Genomic DNA, 23,784 nt, shown 5'->3' on the forward strand with positions numbered 1-23,784 from the left:
AGTATTATTATCGTTACAAACAAAGGGTAGATTATTTTTTGGATTGTCAACTGACTGTAAATTGCATTTTGGCTCTACAGGCTCATCAAGCGGTCATCAAAATGACCATTTTGTGAGGGAAGGTTTGCCCATTTTTCACCCACAGATAGAGACATTAGGGGCAGTCGTGACTGATGCTTTAAAAACAAGGAACGTCTTTAAACTATGCAGACAAGCTGTAAGGTACAGTTAGAGTATTATGGTATGTTGAGGTTGACATATTTCTGTCTAAATGAATTAGTAATCATAAAGCAGCAATAACAAACACCCAGTTTCCTTTGCCTTCAGCTTAGGAATGTAGGAAAGATTTAGTGTTCTCCCATCATCTCTTATCTTTAAAAATGAAAATCTATATTCAAGCACTACATTAGCAGGTCTGCCATCAAGAGTTCTTCTGTATTGGTTTTGTTTGTAAAGATCAATGGCCTTATTGGGTCAAAGACAGCACGATTTATAATCAAGAGGTGAACTCTTGACTGAGACTACATGGAAAAGGGTAACTGTAGCCTTAAAACATTTTTTAAGTCAATATTGAAACCAAGAATTGATTTTTCACACTCAATGTTAGGCATTCTCACTGACTTTTCTGGATTTATATTGTTAATAACGAGCAAAGATGTCAAATAAAAAAAGAGTGATGTGGGAAATTAAATGGAAAAAGTATATAAAATAGGAGGGAAGAAGTCACATTCTCCACAAAATGCAAATTAAAGAAATGGTTGCTGAATCTTTGCATTAAACTAAATGGTTCAACGGAAAGACAGGAATGAGAAAAATATAAAATGTAGGTGTTTAGGAAAATGTCCACTTAGAAAATAAATAAATGACACTGAATGTCATTTGCATCTGTAGTGTTTATTATGTCACTTTTTTGCATTTCTGTTAAGAGCTTACTGCTGCTTGAGAGACAAAACAGAAACATGAATGTTTAGTCAAAATGACAATTTCCTAGGTTTGAGTAGCTTTTTAGAAGTTGTGAATACTGTCACTTAGATCTTGACGTCAATACCTTTCTAAAAGTAATATATTATATTACTAAGCATGTTGAAAAGAAATAAAAGATCCTACAACCAGCAGAGAGATTAAAAAAAAAGTTTTAACATACTATCTGAAAAGATCACGTACTTGAACTTTAATCTCTCTTTATTTTAAGTATAATCTAATTTTCTGTAATAAGAATTATTACAAATATTTAAGACATTTTTGTGAATAATTTTAATTATTCACAACAAAAAGTCAGCTGCTGTCAATACCGCCAACATTTGCTGCACATTAATACTATACTTTCTTCGAGTTTAACTGCAAATTCTCAGTTTGTTTATTAAAAAACAGTTTTATTAATGCTAGTTTTGAATTTATTGCTGAAATGATCAAAACCTAAGATTCGTGACTGATAAAAATGTATTTCCCAACAGAAATCCACCATCATGACTCTTCTTCCAGCTTGACGTTGGAATAAAGTTTTCACTTGAGACATTATAAAAGACTAACTCTAAAACAATCCTTGCCAATTTTTAGAAAGACATAATGACCTCAACCTGAGACGATCAAAAAAAAGACACAACGAATAGACAAACCAGGACATCCTGAGCTTATTGAGTTTAACAGTGACACAGAAATGACAGCACATTTTGTACTCCTTTATCCCACTAGTTTAATTTCATTACCAAAATTACAAGGCTGGGTGAAGACCATAGACTTAATATAGTCAAGACTCAAAAACGATTGCACTTTTTGAAGCAGGTTAAAAGGTTATACAACGCTACAAATAGTTGGAAGGAAGGAAAAAACATGACAACAAATAAAAACAACCGCTGTTTACCATTCTTACTTTATTTGCATACATTTTTGATAATGTCATCAAAGAAATTTTAAATTTCTAGATGCAAATCATGCGAACAGGGAAATTACACAAGTAGTTGTATTAATCAGAAGTATGTTTTTCTCATTTTAGTGCCACCTGCACCAATGGGATGATTTATTTCAGAAAAAAGTACAAACTTAAAGAAATGCTGCATTTATGTGCTGTTGGAATGATTGGAAAAATTCAACTTCAGAATTTTTAGATATTAGCTACAGCGTTTTCAGCTATCAACTTCAGCGTTTTTAGCTATTAGCTTCAGCATTTTCAACTATCAACATAAGTGTTTTCAGCTATTAGCTTCAGCGTTTTCAGCTATCAACTTCAGCATTTTTAGCTATTAGCTTGAGCGTTTTCAGCTATCAACTTCAGCGTTTACAGCTATCAACTTCAGCATTTTTAGATATTAGCTTCAGCATTTTCAGCTATCAACTTCAGCGTTTTCAGCTATTAACTTCAGCATTTTCAGCTATCAACTTCAGCGTTTTCAGCTATTAGCTTCGGCATTTTCAGCTATCAACTTCAACGTTTACAGCTATCAACTTCAACGTTTACAGCTATCAACTTCAGCATTTTTAGATATTAGCTTCAGCATTTTCAGCTATTAACTTCAGCAATTTCAGCTATTAACTTCAGCATTTCCAGCTATCAACTTTAGCGTTTTCAGCTATTAACTTCAGCATTAACATAACCAGGTTAGTCGAGTAATCAGAAAAGAAATTGGTGATTAATCAACTATTTAAAAAATAGCTTGTGGCAGCACTACTTCTATAGTACACTATCAGACATCATCTTGAAACAGATTAATAAGGGCTCAAATTAAAACAATTCTTAAAAATGGCTGCCTTTTAACCAGTTTATTTCTTTAACCACATGTATGAAGATGCAAACTTTAAAAATCATTTGCATAGTTACTGTCAACATTTTTGTGTTTGATGTCTACATCAATGAGATTAGGAAAAACTTGACTGCAGGCCGTGGCCGTATCCAAATAAGCATATGAATCCCAGAAGTGACAGTCCTCGACTTCAAACCCCCAACAAACACTTCCAGCTTGTAAACATGGCTAGACTGTCCCCACCCCACCTTGTCTGTAACCTCCCATACCGAGACCCAGCCCCCTCCCGCTGGGCGCTGGCAGTTGGGCAGACTGTCTTATCCACCCCCCCAGGGGAGGAGGAAGAGGGGGATGGGGGCTGGCTTTGTGTCTACCAGCACAGGATTGCACCCCCCCCTGCGCCGGCACATGTGCAAATAAACACAAGAGGTAAGCAAATAATAAACAAAACAAACTAAAAACGCCCGCAACCCTCTAAACAACCAAAACTCCATAATGACATTAATAAACGCGATGCACATTTGGGCACAACAACTCAACCAAACAAAAGGGATGCTGCTTCAGAGTTAGAATAATCCATGACATGAAAAGGTCATGGCGCATCTAGACACAAAAGATCAGGCCTCCAACCCCACCCAGACAGTCCTGGAGGACCCCCACCTAAATACACATCAGTACACAAAACGTCCTCCTGCCCAAATAACGCGGCCTTGTGCTTCCAGTTGAATCATCAGCTACATCTAAATACTAACAACTGGTGATCTACTCATGCGCGACAAAACAGAAGGCCACTGATGTACAGAGAACGAAAGAAGAGACGTAAACAACTAGAAATTAAGGGTAAATAAAAGCATTGAGGTCAAACCGTTTTGAACCATTTCCACCTATTTTTATGTTAGCTTTAGCCACTGTCAGGGTCTTCAAGATAAGGATTTATTACGGTGGCCCTGAAGTGGAAATCACACCAAATCCCTCAATGCAAAAACATTAACAAAACATGTAAAATGAAACATTTCACGAAACGAAAGTAATTTCCAGAAATCAAAATGTTTAAAATGAAACACAATACAAGCCCAGAAAAGGCAGAAATTATGTGACATTGCAGATTGGACAAGCATATTTGCTTTTTGACATTTGAGTTTCATCAAATGCAAACTGATAAAGGTTTTATGATTAGTACGAAGCATACCCAGTATTGCTTCATGCCATGATTTGGTTGAAATGATGGACAAATGTCATCATTCAATCAGCAGTTTCCCATACTACATACCTTTTACGGATTTTGTAAAAAAGAAAAAATATGTTTCAGGAAAAAAAGTCGTTTTCAGAAATCATAAAGTAAAAAAAATTAAACGGAAAAAACAGAAAAGGTGGGTACTATGGACCATCAGTCTGCAATGTCCCATATCACCCTTTTCTGGAAATTACTTTTGTTTTCTTAAACATTTTATTGACACTGGATTTTTTTTTATTGTATTTTAGTTTCTGGATTTTTTTGTATTTCTAAAATGTAATGTTTTTTGATTATGTATTTTGATTTTTTAATTGTGATCCTTAATGTTGCATTGAGTGATATGTTGGTGTAAATTGGACTTCAAGGCCACCGTACTATAAGGAAACACATAAAGAATGTATTTTATTTCCAGACGGTATTTGAGGAAGTTACATTAATGTATCTCTAGAAGTGGCTGCACAAAGGACACTTAATTTAAAAAAACTGGCTGCATTCTGCCACAAACACGTTTAGGTGCATGTTGCGTGCCAACACCTCACATAAGACAAGTCGACACATTTAATATAACAGCTTCCTGCCATCTCTGTGGGTTTTTATTTGCATATATATGGCTTTGACAGAAACATCTACTATAAAAAAACATGTCAAAATGCTAAAGTCATACATTTGCATTTTTAGGATTCTAACCCAATGGGGTTTGGAAAATACAGGATCTGCAGCTTCGATGGAAGGTTGGTTTAGAATGCAAAAAAAGTGGAGGGAAGATTCTGTTTTCTTTATATTGATGTTTGTGAACTCTGGTCCTAGCATCCCTTTTGCATGTTTCATTCCTGTTCCTTTGTCTTGCACACTGTGAATACCTGATAAGTTGGAGTTATGTGAAAGCACAAACATAGAACATGAAGGACGGGCATTTGAGGATCAGAAGGCTTAAAGAACCACTCTAACAAATATCATGTTTTGGGTGTTTTTAACCTGACTGAGGACATACATGAAGACTTATTTAGTATTTTTTTTATTTAAATTGTGTTGATGCATCCACGTGCTGACCAATCGATCCATTAACATCTTCTTTTTACTCATCTGACCTGCCATCTCAAATCTGTACTGCTGAATAGCTCATTTTTTTTAATCCCTACAATAATGTTAGCTTGGACTTGTGAGGGGCTGTAAGCTAGTGGGAGAGAGTTTAGACAAAGGGATGATGGGGTGTTAGCTGAGGCTAACTTCTATCCCAACAGTTCAGCCCACAACTCAGAGAATAATTTCTAATGAGCTATTGCTACTCTACAGAAATATGTTTATTTTGACTAAAAATGGCACCTTTATAGTTAAACGACCACTAGGAACGATTTTACAATAGATAAAGAATATAGTTGGAGTGGGACTTTAAGGGCCAGATGAGACCTTTAGGGTATATAGATCTGAAAAACAGTTATCTTTCCACAAACTAGAGAAACAATTATATCAAAATTGTTACCAAAGCATGAGAAATAAGTTAAAACTGCTTTGGAACTTTGCTTCAAACATTTAAATTTTACATTTGAATAACTGGATATTAGTGTTTTGGCAAAATTTGGCTAAACAATTGTTTGTTTTCACAACCCTGGCACTTTTTTGAATGCCTACCACTTTAAAATCTTAAGAATAAAGTTAATAAATATAGGAAGAATTATGATTTGGTTTATTTGTATTTCAATAAATAAAATACAATTAAAATACATTGAAAGAAAAACACAGGCCTACAAGAAAACAACCCCAAATAGGCTAACTAACAATTGATCAAGAAAACAATATTTGTTTTAGCCACACGCAATATTATTACACAAATATAAGTTTTAGTAAACAAAGACAACAGTCCCTCCAAAAAAATTTAAAATTACTCACCCTTTGTGACGTCTTTTCCAGGTTTTAAAGTTCAAACTCCAGGAAATAGCCATATCCCAGTGCTTCTCTGCACTTTTTAAACCCAGCAGAACTTAAAGCTCATTTTAGACTTAACATTAAACATTTTTAAATACTAAAAAAGATCGTTTAGGCATTTTTTTTTCATTTTAACATTAATGTGTGTTTATTTAAGGCTTGTATTTTCAGCATCCATGCTAACTTCCTGTGCATTTATCAGGGCCATCTTGTCAACTGCTTTGTATTAAAAAAATGCTTTGTATTTCAAAATAAAATGACTAAAAAAACTTCATAACCATATTACCAGTTTTTATGCTTAAAAATGAGTTAAATAAATAATCATCTTAAAAAATAATAGTAATAAAAAAAAATCTGCCCTACATTCTTTAAAGTTTTATACCAAAAGTTTGATTTTTTTCCTTTGAGCCACCATTAAAACCTTAGCTAGCTCATAAAGTGATGCTGTTTTCCAAGAATATATAGATGCAAACATTTTTAAACATATGTTTTGTTAAGGTTGTTTGCAAATCCTGTAACAGTTTTAATGAAATTATAGAAACAAGGTCATCCTGTCTGAGGCAACTTGTGGGTCATGTAACCACAAATACACACACACAAGGCACCAAGCTACTTTACCTAAATTTGAAAGGTTAGGGATTACTGAGAGGTTTTAGCCGTTTTTATGCACGTCATTTTGAGATTTGTCTCCAGATTTTAGAAGAATATTTATACAGTGCAGAATTGGGGTGAAATACATTTTTGGTGCTGAGCTTGCCCTACTGTTGGAAGAAAAATCAATTATTTTACTAGTTATTTTTTTAGGATTTCAACATAATATTCAAGTTCATAACTGTTTAGGTCAAATTTTAATTAAATAAAGGATTGTTGAATTGCAATTTTGTTTACGATTTAAAAAAGTAGCCTGTCATTCTAAAAGGAGTGCAGATAGTAGATGGTGTGGAAAGTGGGTCTTGTGAATGTAGGGCTTTGAGACAGTGTATGGGTAAAGCAGGCTTACAGTAATAATCCTCTTCACAGACACCCATCTGACTAGCAACAGGACGAGGCCCAGACAGACTAACACACGCACACGCACATACAGTGTGTATTAGATCTGGTTTGTCTTGTTTGTAGAGCTTTAAGCATTCATAAATAGGCCATAGTGTCCACAGCAGAGTCAGTATCAAAGACTTTAGAATAAAGTTATTTCTGCATGGTTAGTTTTCATAGATATGACGAAAAATCTTCATCCTTTACGTTCCTTCCTGTTGACTTTATTGGTTCCTAACATTACCGCTTCCTGGCTGTGATGTCATGAGTCAGTTAATGACAGAGAAGATAAGAGGCATTCTTCCCCGAATAACTCAAGAAAACAGATGATTTTAAGGCATAATGAGGCTGGAGAAACGGGGCTTTGAGTTATGATTCTGTCAAAGTCTGACTCATTTTTGTTTTTGAGGAAAATGCTTTTAAGATCCACGACATAAAAGCCCCTTTAGTAACACAAAGTTAAGTCAATGTTGACTTTAGTCATAATGAAGACAAAATTAGAAGGGTTTTTAGGAGGTGACATATGGATCCAGTTTAATGAACTGATTTGAAATATGTGCAAATAAAAGCTTGTAAAATAATAATATTAAAATCCCCCCAAAGAAGGAAAAACCAAAGAGACTGAATACAAAATATTATTGGCTTTTTTTTATTATTTTGGCATTTCTTTGTTTTTGTACTTATATTAAGCAAAGTGCATCTTGTTTTTTCTCATCAACACATTGCACAATACATAAATAATGATGCATATAAAACATCTTCATATTTACAATTAATAATATATTTATATTTAACATAAAATACATTTTTTTCACTTCTTCTTTAATTAAATCTCAGTCAATTATTAAACAAAGTCCGTCAGGATTTGAAACTTTCTTCTTCTTCTTCTTTTAAATCCTTTTTTTCTGTGTTTGAACCGCTGGAACGAAAAAAGAAAGTCTTTTTTTTATTCCGAAGATGAGGGTGAGGAGGGAAAAGGCTGCTGCTATCGGGTGTTGAAGATGACTTCTAACCAGCATGGGCAACTACTGATGAACTGTCTGGTGTAGCATTGTCCCCAGCCTTTCACAAAGCTTATCTGCACCGTGAAGCCTGTGCGAGGCTGCTGCGTGAACTCGTGGTCGTTTGGCCTCTGAAGGCTGTTGGCCTTGTCATAGTCAAAAGCTTTAATGGAGAATCCAGGAAACACCTTGTGCACCAGCAGCGTGCGCGAGTCTGGGTTGTCCAGTGTGGCCGACTTGATGAAGATAGGGTAGCAGCTGCGGTTGTAGACCCACACTCCGTCTGGCTCGCGCGTCAGCTGGATGCCATAGCCGATCTTGCTCCGCACCATCTGCACCAGTTGGGACTTGTTGTCGGAGCAGAGCTGGCCCAGGCAGAAGCCGTTCCCTTGAGGTAGATCATAGAAAATGTCCAGAGAGGGCTCCTGGACTGAATAGAGGCGCCCGACGCGTGTCTTCTCCTCCCAGTAGGCCACCACGCACCAATAGCCTCGCTCAGAGTCCTGCAACGCCAACGAATCTGAAAAAGAGGAAGCATAAAATGTTATTAATTAAATGTTACAACAATCATTATGGTAAATTTGAAAGAAGTGAAAAGATGAGTGGATAGAAACATCAAATCGGAAAAGCAACGGAAGATGCTTCATCACTGTTTTGGGAAATTGAGACTTCTCTACAGTCGGGAGCCAAAACAAAACTGTCCTCCCCAATTTCTGCCATGCAGGAAAGCCATGTCGGAATTCCTGGATCTTTGACAAGAAAATCAACCCACAGACACAGCCAGGCAAGTTTCCACATGTACTACAATATTTATCTAGGCATTAAATGCTTATCTTCTGTCTGGCTGACTGTATTTTTGTAGCAGCACGGCCAACAATGTACTGACGTCAGCCAGCCGTCCTCCTCGTCTCTACAGCAACACTTCTCACCCTGCTGGAGGAAATTTAAAAAAAAAAAAACGCCTTTGATTGACAAAGATAAAGCTCGGATGACTCTGGCGGCAGCGAGATGAAGAGCTCTCACACAAACACATAAACCATGAGCGGCAGACGTTTGAGACAGGCCGTTAACTCTCGAACTCTGGTGTCTGGACCGTTGACAAGCAAGGCCTCACCAGTCTAAAGTTTCCCCTGGGTGTAAAAGAAGTGTAGAAATGGCCATGCTCTAGTTTCCAAACTCCCCCTCCTCTTCGGAGCGCCTCCTGTGCCGTCCCCCCCTCGCCCTTCATATCTCTATTCCGCAGAAATCTGGCTCTCAGCTAGAAAAGTGGGAGCCAGTCAGGCGCAAGGGAAATGGAGGGAGACAGGGAGGGGGGCGGAGAAGGAATGCTTTTCACATATTTTGACTGTTACTTCTGCAACTTTTGCTTCCCTCTCCTGATCTTTGGGCACCTTTAAAGCTTTTAAAGGGTCCCCACCTCTTTGTTGAGACTCCTCTTATTTTTTATTTTTTTTAATACAATAAAAAAAGAGCCCCTCCCTGCACACATCTTTCTCATTCGACTCCCTCTTTCATTTGGCAGTAGCTGGGAATGTAACCGGTAATTTGGAAGGTCCCGTCTGAGACAAACTGTAATGTTAATGCGGCAGGATCTTTGCCGGTCCAAGCTGACTTAGCACGGCCTGTCATTAGCCTTCATTAAATGCAGGGAGAAGGGGGGGGGGAGACAACATTAGGAAAAGAAGGAGCGAAGGATGGGGAAAGGGGGGAGCTGCAAACTGAAAGCATGCTTCTCCATAAAGCAAGAAGAGCTTTGAAGTTGGACCAAACCGAGCCAGAGGGGAGATTTTAGTTTCAATCTCACGGCGTGCACGGGAAAACAAAACATCCAAACGGGGAAAACGAGGGATTTATCTCTCAGATAAGGCTGTGTGTCTCGTGCAGATGTCTTCTAGACACACAGGTGGATAAAGGGAAGGACTCAGACTTCTTAAAAGTTGACAGGGAGCCTTCGAGCGGCGCTCACCTGTGCGGCCCTCTGCGTGTGTGCGTGTTTGTTTTTGCTAGGAGACAGAGCTTGGCGTCATAGGTCATTAGAGAGGCTGCCTGTCTGAGCCTGTCATTGCAGCCTGAAAACACCCTGCTATTCAGGACTGCACTAACTGCCCCGCTTCCCCTGCCTCACGGGCAATGTTATAATATTCAAAAGCTATCTTTTTGTTTTGCTTCATCAGACCGACTTTAGACAGGCAAGACAAGCGGCTAATCAGTCATGGTTGAATAATTTTTAGCACTTTGTCATAAAGTCCTGCTCTTCACGTTTGACACCATGGCATCAAATGGCCGTTTCAATGGCGTTCTCTGCCCCATCCAGGTAAACAAACTGTTCAGCTCCATCTAAAGAAACAGGAGATGGGTGGACCGCTCCATCTAAATGCTCACAGATTGTCCTGACAGCAGGTGAGCGAACACTTCGCACTGCCAAACACACAGATTTCTAAAAAACCCTCCCTTTGAAGTTCACTTTGCCACAAAAGTATGGAGCTTATCGTGTGCGTGACAGACTCCCGAGGACCGTGTGTGCCTTCTCCTAACACCTGAATTCTTACTGTTCATCTGTCTGTCTGTCCGGTGAAGCATTAGCCTGCCTCCCCACCTGCTCGTCCGCACTCTCAGACTGCCGTGGTTCTTCTTGCTGGAGATAAGCTGCCTGGCTGGCAGCCTCCGGCCATCTGTCACCTCGGCCCTTTAAGCTCAGCTCCTTTTCTCCTGGATCCACATGCGGCCACCCTCCTTTTCAAAATAAAAGGGCGTTTTTTGTCTCTGACACAAAGGGGCAGCTGAAATGTGCCATGTGATCGCTGACATCTTTGAGGATATATTTTTATATTTGAGTTGATGATTTAGAGCTTTTTTGCCAAATATCAGACCATAAAAACGCCATTAAAGAACTGAAAGTTTGTCGCGTTTCGGTTCCTTTTTGGGTTATAAAAGTCGCTGGATTAAAAGAGTAGACGCCACTTTAGAAGACAAACGCCTGGAGGGGGCAGGGATGGCTGAGGGCAGCAGTGGGTGGGGTGGCAGACTGTGTGTTTCACTTAGGGCCAGAGGCACAGTCTGGAAAGGTTAATCATTACCTCCGTCTGACTCCACACACACGGACACACACACACCAGGGTGCTGCTATTCTTAGAAGTCAACACAGTCAGGAAAAAAATGCTGGAGCCTTCGGTTCCGAGCACTTTCAGCGTCAGGAAGATCCCCAGAACTGTCTCGCACTGATCCCCAAAGAGCCGCCTTCGCTCAGACGTGTAATGACCCCGTCGTCATCACAAACAAACGCACACTCAAAAAAAAAAAAAGAGGGGGAACGAGGAAGACATGAAGGAAGCAGCCAGAGGGAGGAGGAAGAGCTCTTTACGGTGCATTATTTTCTAAGTCAACACCCTCTTTCAAGCCGGGGAAAGTCTATTCCAAAGGTTAAGGGTCACCCGGGAAGCATTCCTTTTGTTCCCTCTCCCATGCCGTACATGTTCAGCACAAAGAGAGCGCCTTTATCTGCAGTCGAATCCAAGCGTGCTCGGCTTTTGAGCGAAACATTTTTGGCATCATTGATTTTTCTTCTGAGTTTTTAGCAGCAAACCCTCAGAAAAGGGTTGTCTGCTCGGTTCAGAGGAGAGACAGCCGGCCACTTTAGGGAAAGAAAGCCCAGCAGTTCTGCTACTTCGTCATCACACTTGAGTCTAAACTTTAACACTACTGGGTTCAGCTCTTTTACAAAAAGAGCCCACAGAATGTCACTAATACAAACCTGCTCTTGTAATTTTGTTTGTTTGCTGTACAATTAACCATTTCGCCTTTCAGGTATCAGGTGAAGTGTGGTTTGAGATGTCATTCATCAATATGTGTTCATAATTATTTAGGCCTCTCTAAAAATATCAGCTGATTAAAGCAAAATCCTCTAAAAATGAAAATAACTGCTACTTTGCCACTCAAGACCAACATACATGTAGAAGATTTAAGCAGCCGAATGGGTTCGTCAAAGACAGGAAGTACTGCTTTAGGGTGCCATGTTATGTAAGCTGTTAAGTCCTTCCCCCACTTCAGGAAACCTAAATAAGCCCTGATGGCAGGAAAACCACACAGGGGAGTGGCAGAGTTTTGCTATCTGCAGATCAGACTCCTCGCAGAAACACAGATAGAGGGAACGACTTGCAGACACGCCATCTCTAACGCGGACCATCCGGTCAAGACCCGGAGGAGATAAGGTTGGAGAAACGGCGCCACGTTTTCTTAAGATTTAAAGCACACGAACAACACGCTCCACAAGGCTTGATGTCACTCAGAAAGGAATGCCTCCTGATTATTTGGATGGCATCCTCCATCTGGAAGCAGATTAAGCCGCAGCACAATGCTTTTCTCGCCGTGGGACATTTTGTTCTCCTGCTATGCCGGTCTTCCTATTCCAACACTTCATCATGCTGACCCTTCACCATCAGCGGCAGATTTTCCAGGGTGACAGGACTAATAAACACCAGCTAGTTGGAAACAGGGTGCCAGGCAGACTGGAATGATGTCACGAAGCTTATTTTTACAAACACACAAGTCAGGAGATTACCACCAGAGATCTGAATCTTGGAGCCCTTTGCACAAACACACACATACACACAAAGGGTGCTACAGGCAGATGGACAGACAAGCTGAACAATCACCCGCATTGTTGTAGCACAATAACACCGTGGGAACTACATTAAAAAGATGCCGCAAACAGACTGGCAACCAGCAAAGCCAGTTATATGTGTGTTTTACTCTGTTATTAACTACCTCTGTAAATCTGTGTGGGTCCCAACAAGGACAATCCTGTCCCTGAGTCACACTCCCACTTCATGAATGAGCTGGAGACAGAGTGTCTCCCTTCTGAGGTCTGACACACACACACACGGGTCTGTGGGCATATGTCTCCACTTACTTCTATTTCCTTTTAAACTCCTCTAAGGAGGGATTTATCCCTCCCTTCCTTTTTTTTTTCCTTTCACACATTCTCCCCTCTTGTTCATGGTTTCATACTTCAAGGTAATGTCAAAATTCACTTCCACAGCATCGGTGCAAACCAAAACTGTGTTCGCCGTGTTCTGGGCTTCCCTCCAGCTCTGGCTCGGACCCAAAGCTACAATGCCCTCCTTTCCAATCAGGGGGCTACGCTAATGTGGGATGCAGCCTTTCGACGGCGAGGCACTTCATGCGAACGAAAAAACCTAAACGCAAAGGCACACGTCGCTCTCCCCTCTGCTGTCTCTGCTTGCTGTTTTTTCGTTTTGTGCAGCATAATGACACAGGGTGGGGAGCAGAGGACGGCCAAAACCAAAATTGAGTCCCTTGCCAAGAGGCGGCTTGGCTGCCGTGCAAGGAGAGGAAGTGGGGAGTAATGAGAGATCCTGGCCCAGCACGGAGCGGCCCGGCTCTGCTCTGCTCGCCTGGCTGGCTAACTCACAGTCTCCAAATTACAGAGAGCAGAGCAGAGCCGTCAGACATCTCTCCCTCCACCCAAAGCCGCCATCTTCTCTCCCTCTTCAGTCCAACAGTTTGAGCCGAAAGGACGACACATTCAGAGACGAAGACCGTCTTTCTATCTCTAGAAAAAAGGAATTCTAGCTCGCTTTCTCTTTCTTGTTTCACACCCTCCCTTCGTTCTGGTTACTGCACCCCAGTGTTTGTTTTCTGTCAAGATGAGGCCTCAGCTGCCTCCCTGTCTGCTCGCCTTTTCCTCAAAGACATGAGATCATATCCTGCGCGGCCCTTTCCTTTCCCTAACCCAAACAAGGCAGGAATGCCGAAGGAGAGAGGTGGACTGAAGGTGCTGTGTGTTGCTCTTAATTATTTCAGTTTTTTTTTTTTTTTTTGGAAGGAATTAAAATGGTTTCTAATGTTTTACTGCAGCAACACTTAAACAAAACCTCACTTCCTGACACCAAAAATGGGCCATTTCTTTGGGGCCTCCTATGTGACAGCAGAATTAGTTTGATTTAATGAGCCAAGGTGCCAAGACTAAATTTAATCTCCATCAGAGCCCCTGATGAAGGTTACACTTCTAGCAGATTCACTGGATGACTAATTGACTGACTGAAGGGCTGGCCGACTGTCTGTCGAGTGAGGTGACTGGCTGGTGGTGTAAGAATACAACTCGGTCTAAATTTAACCTGCAGTGGGAGGAAGCGCCTGTGTGACAGTCGGCCATGCGCCAGGGCTCGCACTGGGTCATTTTATCTGCGTTGTGTGTGTCAGAACGAGTGTGTGCGTGCGCGCGCACATGCATGTCACCGCAGCCCGACTGGATCCTCTTACATCCAGGCACTCCGGGTCTGTCCCCAATGGCACCAACAGGCATGTCACTGAGACACCAATGCTACACATCCAAGCCTCTGGCACAAACACAAGTCTAGACCTACTTTAAGGAAGACGGATCTTCAACTGAAAGTTTGTTGTTGTGGAAAAACCTGTCATTCTTTAAAAAAAAACACTTCCAGGATCCAGAAAAACTAGTAAATATTCACAGGTAATATACTCCAGTATAAATACATGTAACATAAAACACCCACAACTTTTAAAGCTTGTCAAAAGGATGAATGGCAGAATGAATATTACCTAAGCTGCTTATAACTCAGTTACTTAACACTCCACAGATTTATAACCAACAGTCCAGCACCCTCTTAACCCTGACCCGATCACCGTTTCACAATCCCCTCTTTTGATCTCTCCATTTAGTTCTCTGGTGAACCGAAACCTCTGAGCTGAGTCCTCACCCCAGCTCAAACCACAACCGGCGCCCTGACGCCGGATCCAGCCATCCTCTCCTCTACCCTTTCCTCTTTGCTCTGTTCCGAGCTGATGACGTGCGCCAGCGAGGGGAGCTTTGGAGCTGCTAGCCTGGCAGGCAGCCTAGTTTGCATTTGTGCTTGTCACTGTCGCAGTTCACTTAACTCCTTCCAGCCTGGAGAATCCTGGTTTTCTCTAGAAACTTTTTTGGTTTTACATAAACAGATAAACTCCAGATAAAATATGACATCTTTACAGATTCTTTTATGTTTTTCTCCTATTTATCCAACCACAAAGACTTTAAATGGTTCCCTCTCTTCTCCTCACAGCGTCCCTGCAAATATGTCTGAAGAAGAAGCCCATAAAAAGGGCAGAGCGAGTGAATTAGAAGGTCAGCAGCGGGCCTCTGGGAGAGCCATGTTTCTTTTGTCAGGGCCCCAGAGGGAGGGAGCAGAGACGGAGGGAGGGAGGGAGGAAGAAGAGGAATGGATTAGCTCTCCTTTTTTTCTCTCCTCTAGCTTGCCAGGGAAATCATGAAGGCCAGAGTGCTTCATCAAACTCCTCTACCTCCTCTTACAGAAGAAGCCAAGTCACCAAACCGCTGCCATGCCATCCTCGCCAGGAAGGAAATCAGTGGAGGTGAAGAAGAGGAGGGAAAACTGTCTGAACCTCCAAAATGTGTCTTTGGTTAATGCACGCTGGGAGGACTTTGGTGTCCATCTGATGCTCCACTTGGATCCACCCCCACCCTCTCTGGACACAACCTAAACCCTCCACCCCCCCAACCAGCAAACAAAGGAAGAGAGGGGGGACATCGGCAACAAGCACCAACTGACATAAAACAGGCCTTAAAGGCCGGTAATGACAACCATCTGAGGAAACTCGCTCCATCTCTCTCAAGAGCATCACCCTGTGGACTGGGCACTGGGTTAGGAAGGCGACACTGCCAAGGGGGATTATGGGAGAAAAGACCAGGAAGCCCGAAACATGTCCTGTCTGAGAGTGGCAAGAAATAAAGAAAGAAAGAAAGAAAGGCAGCTGTGTCTCTCTTAAAAACCACAGAGCTCAGAGGAGAGTCCCACAAAGACGTCGCCTGTTTGAGCAAACACGCCGAAACAAACACTCGAATGTCAGTCCGAGCCCCCCACCTCCACCCCACGACGCCGCATGCGCCGATTCTTCTCCAAACAAACGTATTTGTCCTCCATTACAACGTTACACGGAAAAGAGATGAGAGTGAACGGGAGAGAAGAGAGGAGTGTTGTTCAAAGAGCCAGGAGGGAGGAATTTATGTGGATGTGGGAGAACTCCACCACCCTCCTTCACTGGCTTTTTTATTACTGAGGGGAAGCAGGGGCCCCCACAACCACTGCCTCATCATCACAAGTATGGAGGGGATGTGTGTGTGTGAGTGCTGGGAGGAATGCAAAAGAAGGAAAAGAAAACAGAGGAGGGAAAATGATATTTAGGAAGAGGAAGAAGGAGGGAAAAAAAGATGAATTTGTGGAATTATTTACCTGAAAGCCCCACGGGGGCCGAGTATGTGGTTCCTCCAGTGTCGCTGGATGAAGGTCCAGAGCCTGGAGAATCTGATGGAAAAAAAAAAAAAAAAGATAGTGAGTTAGCAGTGTGTGTGTGAAGGGAAGCAGCAGCTGTGAGGTCGTCAATCACCGGGTGAAATCAATGCCTAATGAAGACGCTGACGATGAAGCTCACACTCTCTAACACACACACACACACACTTACAGCAGAGAATTTCTTACAACCCTGATAATCCCCCATAATCCACTGCTCCGAGAGGAATGTTAGCCCTGCGTCTCTGCCTGGACGAGCCGCTGATCTAGAAAGAGCTGTATTCTTCCCGCTAATGACCGAGGCGAGGTTGTGTGCAGGACACTTTGATCCCCGCTCAATAACCCAATTCACATCAAACATTAAACCCCTGATTGGTGTCCCGATAATTGTTTTCTGCTCTTTCAAATATGTACAGACAATTAGCATGAAGAGGAGCACTTGTGCCAAACAAGCGGCGTCTCTCCGTTCCACAATGAGACACAAGGAGTCCTTGAAAGCTGATATAATTTATCTTTACGGCAAATCAGTGAGCAGACAAGAGAACTCAACACTAGTAGTTTCACTAATGATACATTCCTTTAGCTGCAGGTCAGCTACACCTAACTGAACCCCAGGGTGCAGTGGTCGCTCTAAAGTGAGCTTTTTTTCCCCCATTGCTCTAATGGAAGCCATGTGCTCAAATTAAATGCACAAAAGGCCCTGGAAATAAGCAACTTTGTCTGATTTTAGCAAACAAACTTGGAGAAAAACTTCAGCCCTCCCCCCTGCCTGCTCAGTCCGGACCCGGCGTGTGCTGCTGCGGTCAAAACCGAGATGCACCGCAGGCGAAAGCCACTTTTCATTTGCTGCCAGGAAGCCTTTGCCCTCCCGAGTTATAGTTCACAGCTGACCACAGGCCTGAAGGGGCATCGGGGAGGAACAGCCAGGACTTGTCCTCCGCCCGCACAGCTGAAACAAGGTAAAGTTTTATGCCCGGGCTCCTTTAATATTGACCGCCAGGGCAGGACAGGCACCCTGACGCACATAACCCCATTTCCTGCTCGCCGGCCGGCATCATAAAAGCAGCGTCGTAAAAGCCGTCGTTCTTCCGCTTCATGGGGATATTTACAAGGTCTGATTGGCCTCTTAAAGTTAATATGCAGATTTTCTGATGATTCAACAGCCTTGTATGAAGGAGATACTAAGAGGATGGTATCTGGTAATGGGATGCAGGTGATTGACCGCTTCTAGAGGACTTATCTGCCCTGTGTGAGTCTATCTACCCTTCAGCAAACTCCAGCGTCCAATTAAAACGTCCTTCACCTTCTTTCACTTACACAGACTCTTGGAGTTGCTGCAGCTGCTCTGTTCAAAGGTTGGGTTGCACTTTTAAAGACCAACTCCAATGTAAATAGTGTTTTTATCATGTTCTTGTGGCATATAAAGACAATTTCAGAGTATTTCTTATTCAAATTGTTATGAATCAGGAGCAGATGGATAAAGCCTGTAGTTGTTATGTACACACTACAGTTGGCGGGCCACAAGCCCCCTGTTCCTCTCCATTCCGATAAATCAACTTGCAGATGAATAGATCCATGTACGTCTTTATTTTTCACATCTGAGCTGCCATCTGACTCAAGCTGATAGAAGCGATGGCCGAAATATCTGTGCTAGTATCAGTACTGGAGGTTATTTGCATAATTTTAGTTTATCTGTATTGATCCGTGCGGCTCCATGGTAACTTCTTGACCAAGCATAAAATAAGTCATGGAGACTGCCGACCTTTCCATGTCAACCATCTCAGTCAGCAGCTCCCTGGTAAGGCCTGCCAAACCAAGACTGCCTAAAGAAAACAAATAAACAAAGCCCGCAAACTAAGACTACCGAGGTCCAACCCCAAACTAAAATAACAAAACCCAGCAATGCAAGACTGCTGAGGACAAAGAGGATTTAATTACTGTACCTTTTAGGTATGAAGGTCTGTTTGTTTTTTTACAGTCTTGTTATTTGGACCTTGAGTCCTTTAGAATAATTTATTCCATTCTATTCTATGCGGATCCTTCTAGGTTTTGATCAGTAGAAAATGAGCCCAAATGCCTCTTTGACTGTTAAAGGTTGCCGATCCTTGTTCTATACACTTAAATATCGGTAAATATCGACTATCGCCCAAAGTTGATGGGGGGAAAAAAAAATCGGTTATCGATGTCAACCTAATCCATCCCAACTGGATAGATCTGATTTTGATCGCCATTTTTGTTGTACCAGTGATGTTAGGTTGGGGTTGAGGGGGCCTGTAAGCTAGCGTAAACAAAGGGATGATGGGAAATGAGGGCCGCCTTACTCTGCACCACAAGTCAGAGGCAAATTTCCAATGAACTCCTGCAGAAACTATGTCCAAGAAAATGACAATTTACGAGAAATTTTGTCTAAAAATGCCACAATCAAAAATGTAAAAAACACTGGGACTAAATCAAAAGATGACTGGAGTGAAACTTCAAAATTATGGGAAAATATCGCCGTTTTCAAAAGTATAAAAACATCTGACTTGTTACTATTCTGGGCCACACTCGAGACTGCTCGGACAAGGGAAACAGGGTGGTACCACGAGTTGTGTAATCATTTCCTATTCTGCATCCCGCTCGCATTTCCTATTTACCTTCTTGTTTCCTTTCATCGCTGGAAACTTTCCAAGCAAATTCTTGCAGAGGCCCTCGCACGACGAGTCCAAGGGAACGGGCCAAAGACGATTTTAGGAGTAGCAGTGTCTCTTTCTGCTTTTCAGCTGATAGAATATTACCAGAGCATGGTAAAAGACGACAAAGAGAGAGCGAAGAGGGGGGTGGTGGGGGGCTTTGAAGAACCGCAGCTGCAGCTGCAATTACTTCCTATTGTTTCCACTCACTGAAAGCCACTTTCTCCTTCTTCTGACTAACTGGCTGGCTGACAGTTGGCTGTTTAACTCCGGGCTGCGTCTGCGCCCAAAGATGATCAGAAGTAAGAGATAATTAAAAACGAGGGTTCAAGGCGGATGTAACCCATGACGATGCTGTGGCCCGATGCCACACGGGGGCCCGGGTCGAGTCAGAAAACAAGTGTCGAGGACGATGGGGGGGTTGTTGTTGCCATCACAACACTTTGAGTGGAGAAAAGAATTAAAAAGGGGACACCACAAACACCCACTCTTAATCTGCTGATCATTTCATCTGATAAAGGCTGACTGGCTCCAGAGACTCTGTCTCTCTCAGCACTGCGGTTCACAATAGATAGATGGACAGACAAACAACCCCCCCAACTCAGACATGCACACTAGCTCTGGTGACATGCCAGTCAGTCTATAGCTGGTATCTCAACTTTGTATTGCCTTGCCCTGGCTGCTCGCCACATTGGAATTGGCCAGCCAGCCAGGCGTGTCACTGTGCCCCCCTCCCTCCCTCAACACTCCCCATAAATCACAACACCATTTCCTGCAGAGGACATGAAGTGCAGCCCATGACATCACTGCTAACATGCATTTTATTATTTAAAAAATCCAAAGAATTAGGAAATATACGTGTGAAATGATGCGTCAAGCTCACCTGGTGGTTTCAAATAGTCCATGGGATAGCGCGAATAAGGAGGAGGAGGAGACTCTGTGTGGAGGAGGAGGAGGGGAAAAAGAAAAAAAAACTGCATGAGAAAAGAAGAGGAAGAAAAAAACACAAGGGAGAGATCTAAACTTTATGATAAGAGTTGTCATTCTTCAGGGGGAGGGCTGATTTGTGCCTGTCAGCTCCGCCTGGAGAAGCAGGCGGTGAGGCTGGCCGGGCGGCTATTGCCTTTCATTGGCAGGCAGATAAACAGGGGGCCGCCTGGCGCCAGAAGGGCCACTATCAGCGTCTAGGACAAACTGAGATACGGGCCTCTTTTGGCCCGGGACGCCAAGCAAGCACACACACATAAACACACACATTTCAAGACTGGAGAGCCTTTCTGTACTTTGGATGCCAATTATGACGAATTTGAAGCCTCGACAATGCGTAAAGCTGAAGATGGAGGCATTTTTGAGGGGGGAATGCAACAAAATCAAATGGAAAAGTAATAAAATTAAAGATTTTAAACATTTGGATGCCAAATATGACAAAATCATAACAGCTTTGTTTGTAAATAAGAAGCAACAACAATGCGTAAAGTTGCATTTTTGGGGGGAGAAAAGTATTAATGGAAGAAATAATCAAATATAAGATTTATATTGAAACTTTGGATGCCAATTATGAAAGCGGGAACTTTTTAGACTGCGTAGTTATAGATGGAAGTACTTTAGGGGGAAAAGCAACAAAATTTAATGGAACAAATAATAAAAATGATTTCTATTCAATCTCGACTTTAAAAAATGGCACACTTTCAAGTCAATGGAAACTGAATACCACTGTGCCAAAGAGGTGTTCTCATTAAAATTAGGTTAAAGCATCTTTTGAACCTTTTTTAGTGAAAACGCTCACCGAGTTCACAGAGCCTGCTCATGTGGTGAGGGTTGCAGCAAACGAGCTCGGGGTTGACTTTCCCGTAAGATTCACAGCACGACAGCCTCTTCAGCTCCGAGGAATGCCTGAGGTCCGGCCACCTGAACACTTTGTAGAGCAGCATGGGGAGGGAGTAAGACTGTTGACCCACTTTGGCGTCCACTTTGCTGGGCAGGAGCAGGCAGGGGCTCCGGACGCCCCCCTTGGACTCCACCGCCTGCAAAAGCACCTCCAATTGTTTCTCTTTGATCTTTTTCAGTACCGAGTGGGTCAACGCCTTCAATTCGGCCTCCGACCCCGCGTTGGACTTGGCCACCTTTGTCGCTTTGCCCATGCAGCAGCCCCCGGAGCCATGCGTCCCCCTATCCGTCTCCCCGTCGCCCTCCACGGGCGCACGGCTCCTCCAGAGTCGCCGGACGAGCCCCGATCGTTTGGTCCTAAACATGCGGGACGAAAAGAGGGTTTCCCGGCTAAAAAACGAGCATGGTGTCCGCAAATCATGAAGATTCCGGGATCCGAGTCCAGGCAGTGACAAGCAGCCTGAGAGAAAACGGTGGAAAAACTGGGAGCTGGAGAAGCAGAGGAAATCTACAGCATGCGCCAGTCTCTGTAGCTGTTCTTCCTGCAGACCAGATCACCAGAAAACGGAGGAGGTTGGCGGGACAGCCAACGATTCCACGACTAAAAAACTAAAATAATCATAAAAAAATCACATCTATGAGCTTCTAAATACCGAGCAGGAAAGCTGCGGCAGCGGAGCTGCGTGAATGCGTTACAGTTTTGTGCAATCCGGCGCTGTGAGCTGACCCCTTTAAAAAAAACGCCGTGACGGTTTACAGCGGGGGGGAAAAAACGCTGTCAGAAATGTTTATTCAAGACAGAACTAACTGGTGCTTATAAGAAAAACCTAAGGCCTAATTAAGCCTCAACGCTGGTGCAATCATCCCATGAAAAAGCGAAGCTCTCCGCCGCGTCTTCAGGAGCATTAATCCACAAAATCCTTCATCCGAGCGCACGATCTGGGGCTCTCCACCTTTAAAAATATAGATCTGTGTCGTGGATGAGGTGGCAAAATAGTGAGGAAATCCACCGGAGTTGAGTCGTAAAGCCACAGAAAGCCCCTCAGTTTTTTTTTTCTTTTTTCGTCCACGCAGCGAGCTTCTTTCTCTTCTTTTTCTCTTCTAGCAATCCCTCCAGATCAAATAATCCCAAACTCGTATCTCACACGGAGTTTCCGTGGCTGAGCGTGGAGGAAAGCGAGCCGACAACCGATCTGGTGCGGGCTGAAGGGCTCTCTGTCTGTAAATGAGGCGGATGGTTTGGGTGCCCTTGCTCCGTCTCCAGTCTCCAGTGCGCATTGACGCGCCCGGTCACGTGTGTGTCTAGACACCCTGTCGCTTAAAAGAAATGTGATTGTGTTGCGCAAACAACAGATCAAGTAGAGCCCACGGCGCACACACGCACGGACACACACAAGCGCGCGCACTTAAAACACACAAATGAGAAAGTTTGTGCCACAAAAGTTTAACATTTTCACTAAAAATAATTAACATTTAAAACATATTTTACTGTATTTTTTAGTTAAATTATTGATCAAATTCGCACTTTTTTGTCCTAAAACAACACATATTTTGAATTTTGTGAATTGTTTAACTATTATATTCACTTTTGCGTTAAATAATAAATATCAAATATGTGTTTCATATATAAACCACTTTAATGAGCTGTTCTCCACTGTTGCCATGGTGATCACACTGGCCATTTTTATTGTTTTGGAGAGTTTATGGCTGGAATTGAATTTAGGAAGTGAGCCACAGTGCTGCCTCCTTTAGGGGGGAGGGGGGGGGAGCTCGCTGCTGCCGCCTCCTGGACACTGTGAGTACTGCACAGTTCCCACCCATCTCTTTATTGATTGAGCAGATCAATCTATCAGCTGAGGATCAATATTTTTTTTGTTTTTGTCTTCTCAACGTGTGACAGGCTTCCTTATTGCTTGGATTCCAGCTTATACCAAAATAAATAAAATAAAAAAAAACCTTAATGGGGATTCACTCACTTCAAACCCAGTAAATGAAGCAAATTTTACGCAAAAAAAAAAAGTTCTTTTAAAGAACAGAAATGAACCGTTTCTGCTCCGCAGACTTCCCTCGACAGACAGTAGTCCCGGGGAGGAGGTGCAGTCAGCAGTATGTTAATATGACAGAGTTGCTGCAGGGCATGGGGGTGGGCGGCAGATAATGATGGTGGCAGAGATGTGTGGGGTTGAGGAGGAGGAGGAGGTGGTGCATGCGTGGATGAGATGGAGGAGGGAGGTGGAGGGGGTGTCAGTCGTTTATCCCCCTTGCATTGTCCCCCGGATCCCCCAACTGGCGCCGAGCAGGAGCGCGTCGCAGCAAAGGCGAGCAGAGGGACTGCGGCGCGTTCCTGGAGGAGTCTGGAAGCAATCAGTCAGGGGAGGGGGAGCGTGGAGGTGGCTGCCGCTCTCGCGCGCTGTCCCCTCCCCTATCCACCAATCTACATGCCCTTCCCTTTGTTTGCATGAGACTAGTCTCCAGACTCCAGGAAGTAGACACTTTTATCTAACCGTTTCCCATCTCGGGCTGCCTGAAGAGTCTGTCTGCAGGCTGCGGAGCGCGGCTGCTTTCAATAAAAACTCTGCTCTGAGCTGAGACCACTGCTTTTTATTTATCCTCCAAGCAGAAACTAAAACAGAACAACTTATCTGAGTGATGCATGAAAGGATGCAGCTTGTTACTTCTTCATTTAGTGACCTATATTTTATAAAAGACACAAATAAAGAAAATTTAGCTCAAATTTGGATTTCTTAATTTATTTTTTTCAAATGTGAATCAGGAATTAATAAAAAAAAGCACTTTAAAAAAGCTTGTCGGTATCTACAACTGCAAGCCACAACGTCAACGCCATTCACTGTATATGGAGAACTGGACAGAGTGACCACCACCTTACATTCCAAACAGGAAGTACCTGCTGGCTGAAAAAACCAAAGCTATATCCAAATTCCCTAGAGCGTTTGCCATTTTCCAGTGCTG

The 23,784-nt window shown here is 42.8% G+C and overlaps 1 protein-coding gene and 1 long non-coding RNA gene across 3 annotated transcripts in view; both read right to left on the reverse strand.

Annotated features, from left to right (window-relative positions):
• Positions 1-7,378, reverse strand: part of LOC112163089 — a 10,188-nt gene extending 2,810 nt beyond the window's left edge. The window contains exon 1 of the long non-coding RNA XR_002922225.2: positions 5,860-7,378. This is a non-coding gene — a long non-coding RNA (uncharacterized LOC112163089). The remainder of the gene's footprint in view (positions 1-5,859) is intronic.
• Positions 7,379-7,553: 175 nt separating this feature from the next.
• On the reverse strand, positions 7,554-22,183 carry smad7 (SMAD family member 7). 2 transcript variants are annotated; one of them, XM_024299670.2, is made up of 4 exons: positions 20,714-22,180; positions 19,811-19,864; positions 16,199-16,270; positions 7,554-8,448 (listed from the first exon to the last, which is right to left on the reverse strand). In XM_024299670.2, exons 1-4 carry the CDS (start codon positions 21,177-21,179, stop codon positions 7,913-7,915), a joined length of 1,128 nt encoding a protein of 375 aa, XP_024155438.1. In that variant the 5' UTR covers positions 21,180-22,180; the 3' UTR covers positions 7,554-7,912. The 2 variants fall into 2 exon arrangements, with proteins under 2 accessions (XP_024155438.1, XP_024155439.1); XM_024299671.2 differs by lacking the exon at positions 19,811-19,864 and having other exon boundaries at positions 20,714-22,183.
• Positions 22,184-23,784: the final 1,601 nt, after the last annotated feature.

This window comes from Oryzias melastigma, linkage group LG12 (genome assembly GCF_002922805.2).
Source record: "Oryzias melastigma strain HK-1 linkage group LG12, ASM292280v2, whole genome shotgun sequence".
Taxonomy (NCBI): Eukaryota; Metazoa; Chordata; class Actinopteri; order Beloniformes; family Adrianichthyidae; genus Oryzias; species Oryzias melastigma.

What these genes read in the sequence shown, in the direction of transcription:
- smad7 (XM_024299670.2), bottom strand. Translation starts at nt 21,179, where the DNA reads ATGTTTAGGACCAAACGATCGGGGCTCGTCCGGCGACTCTGGAGGAGC. An exon ending in GAGCAGGCTCTGTGAACTCG is followed by an intron (nt 19,865 to 20,713) that starts GTGAGCGTTTTC and finishes TCCTCCACACAG; the next exon opens with AGTCTCCTCCTCCTCCTTAT. An exon ending in GGACTATTTGAAACCACCAG is followed by an intron (nt 16,271 to 19,810) that starts GTGAGCTTGACG and finishes TTTTTCCATCAG; the next exon opens with ATTCTCCAGGCTCTGGACCT.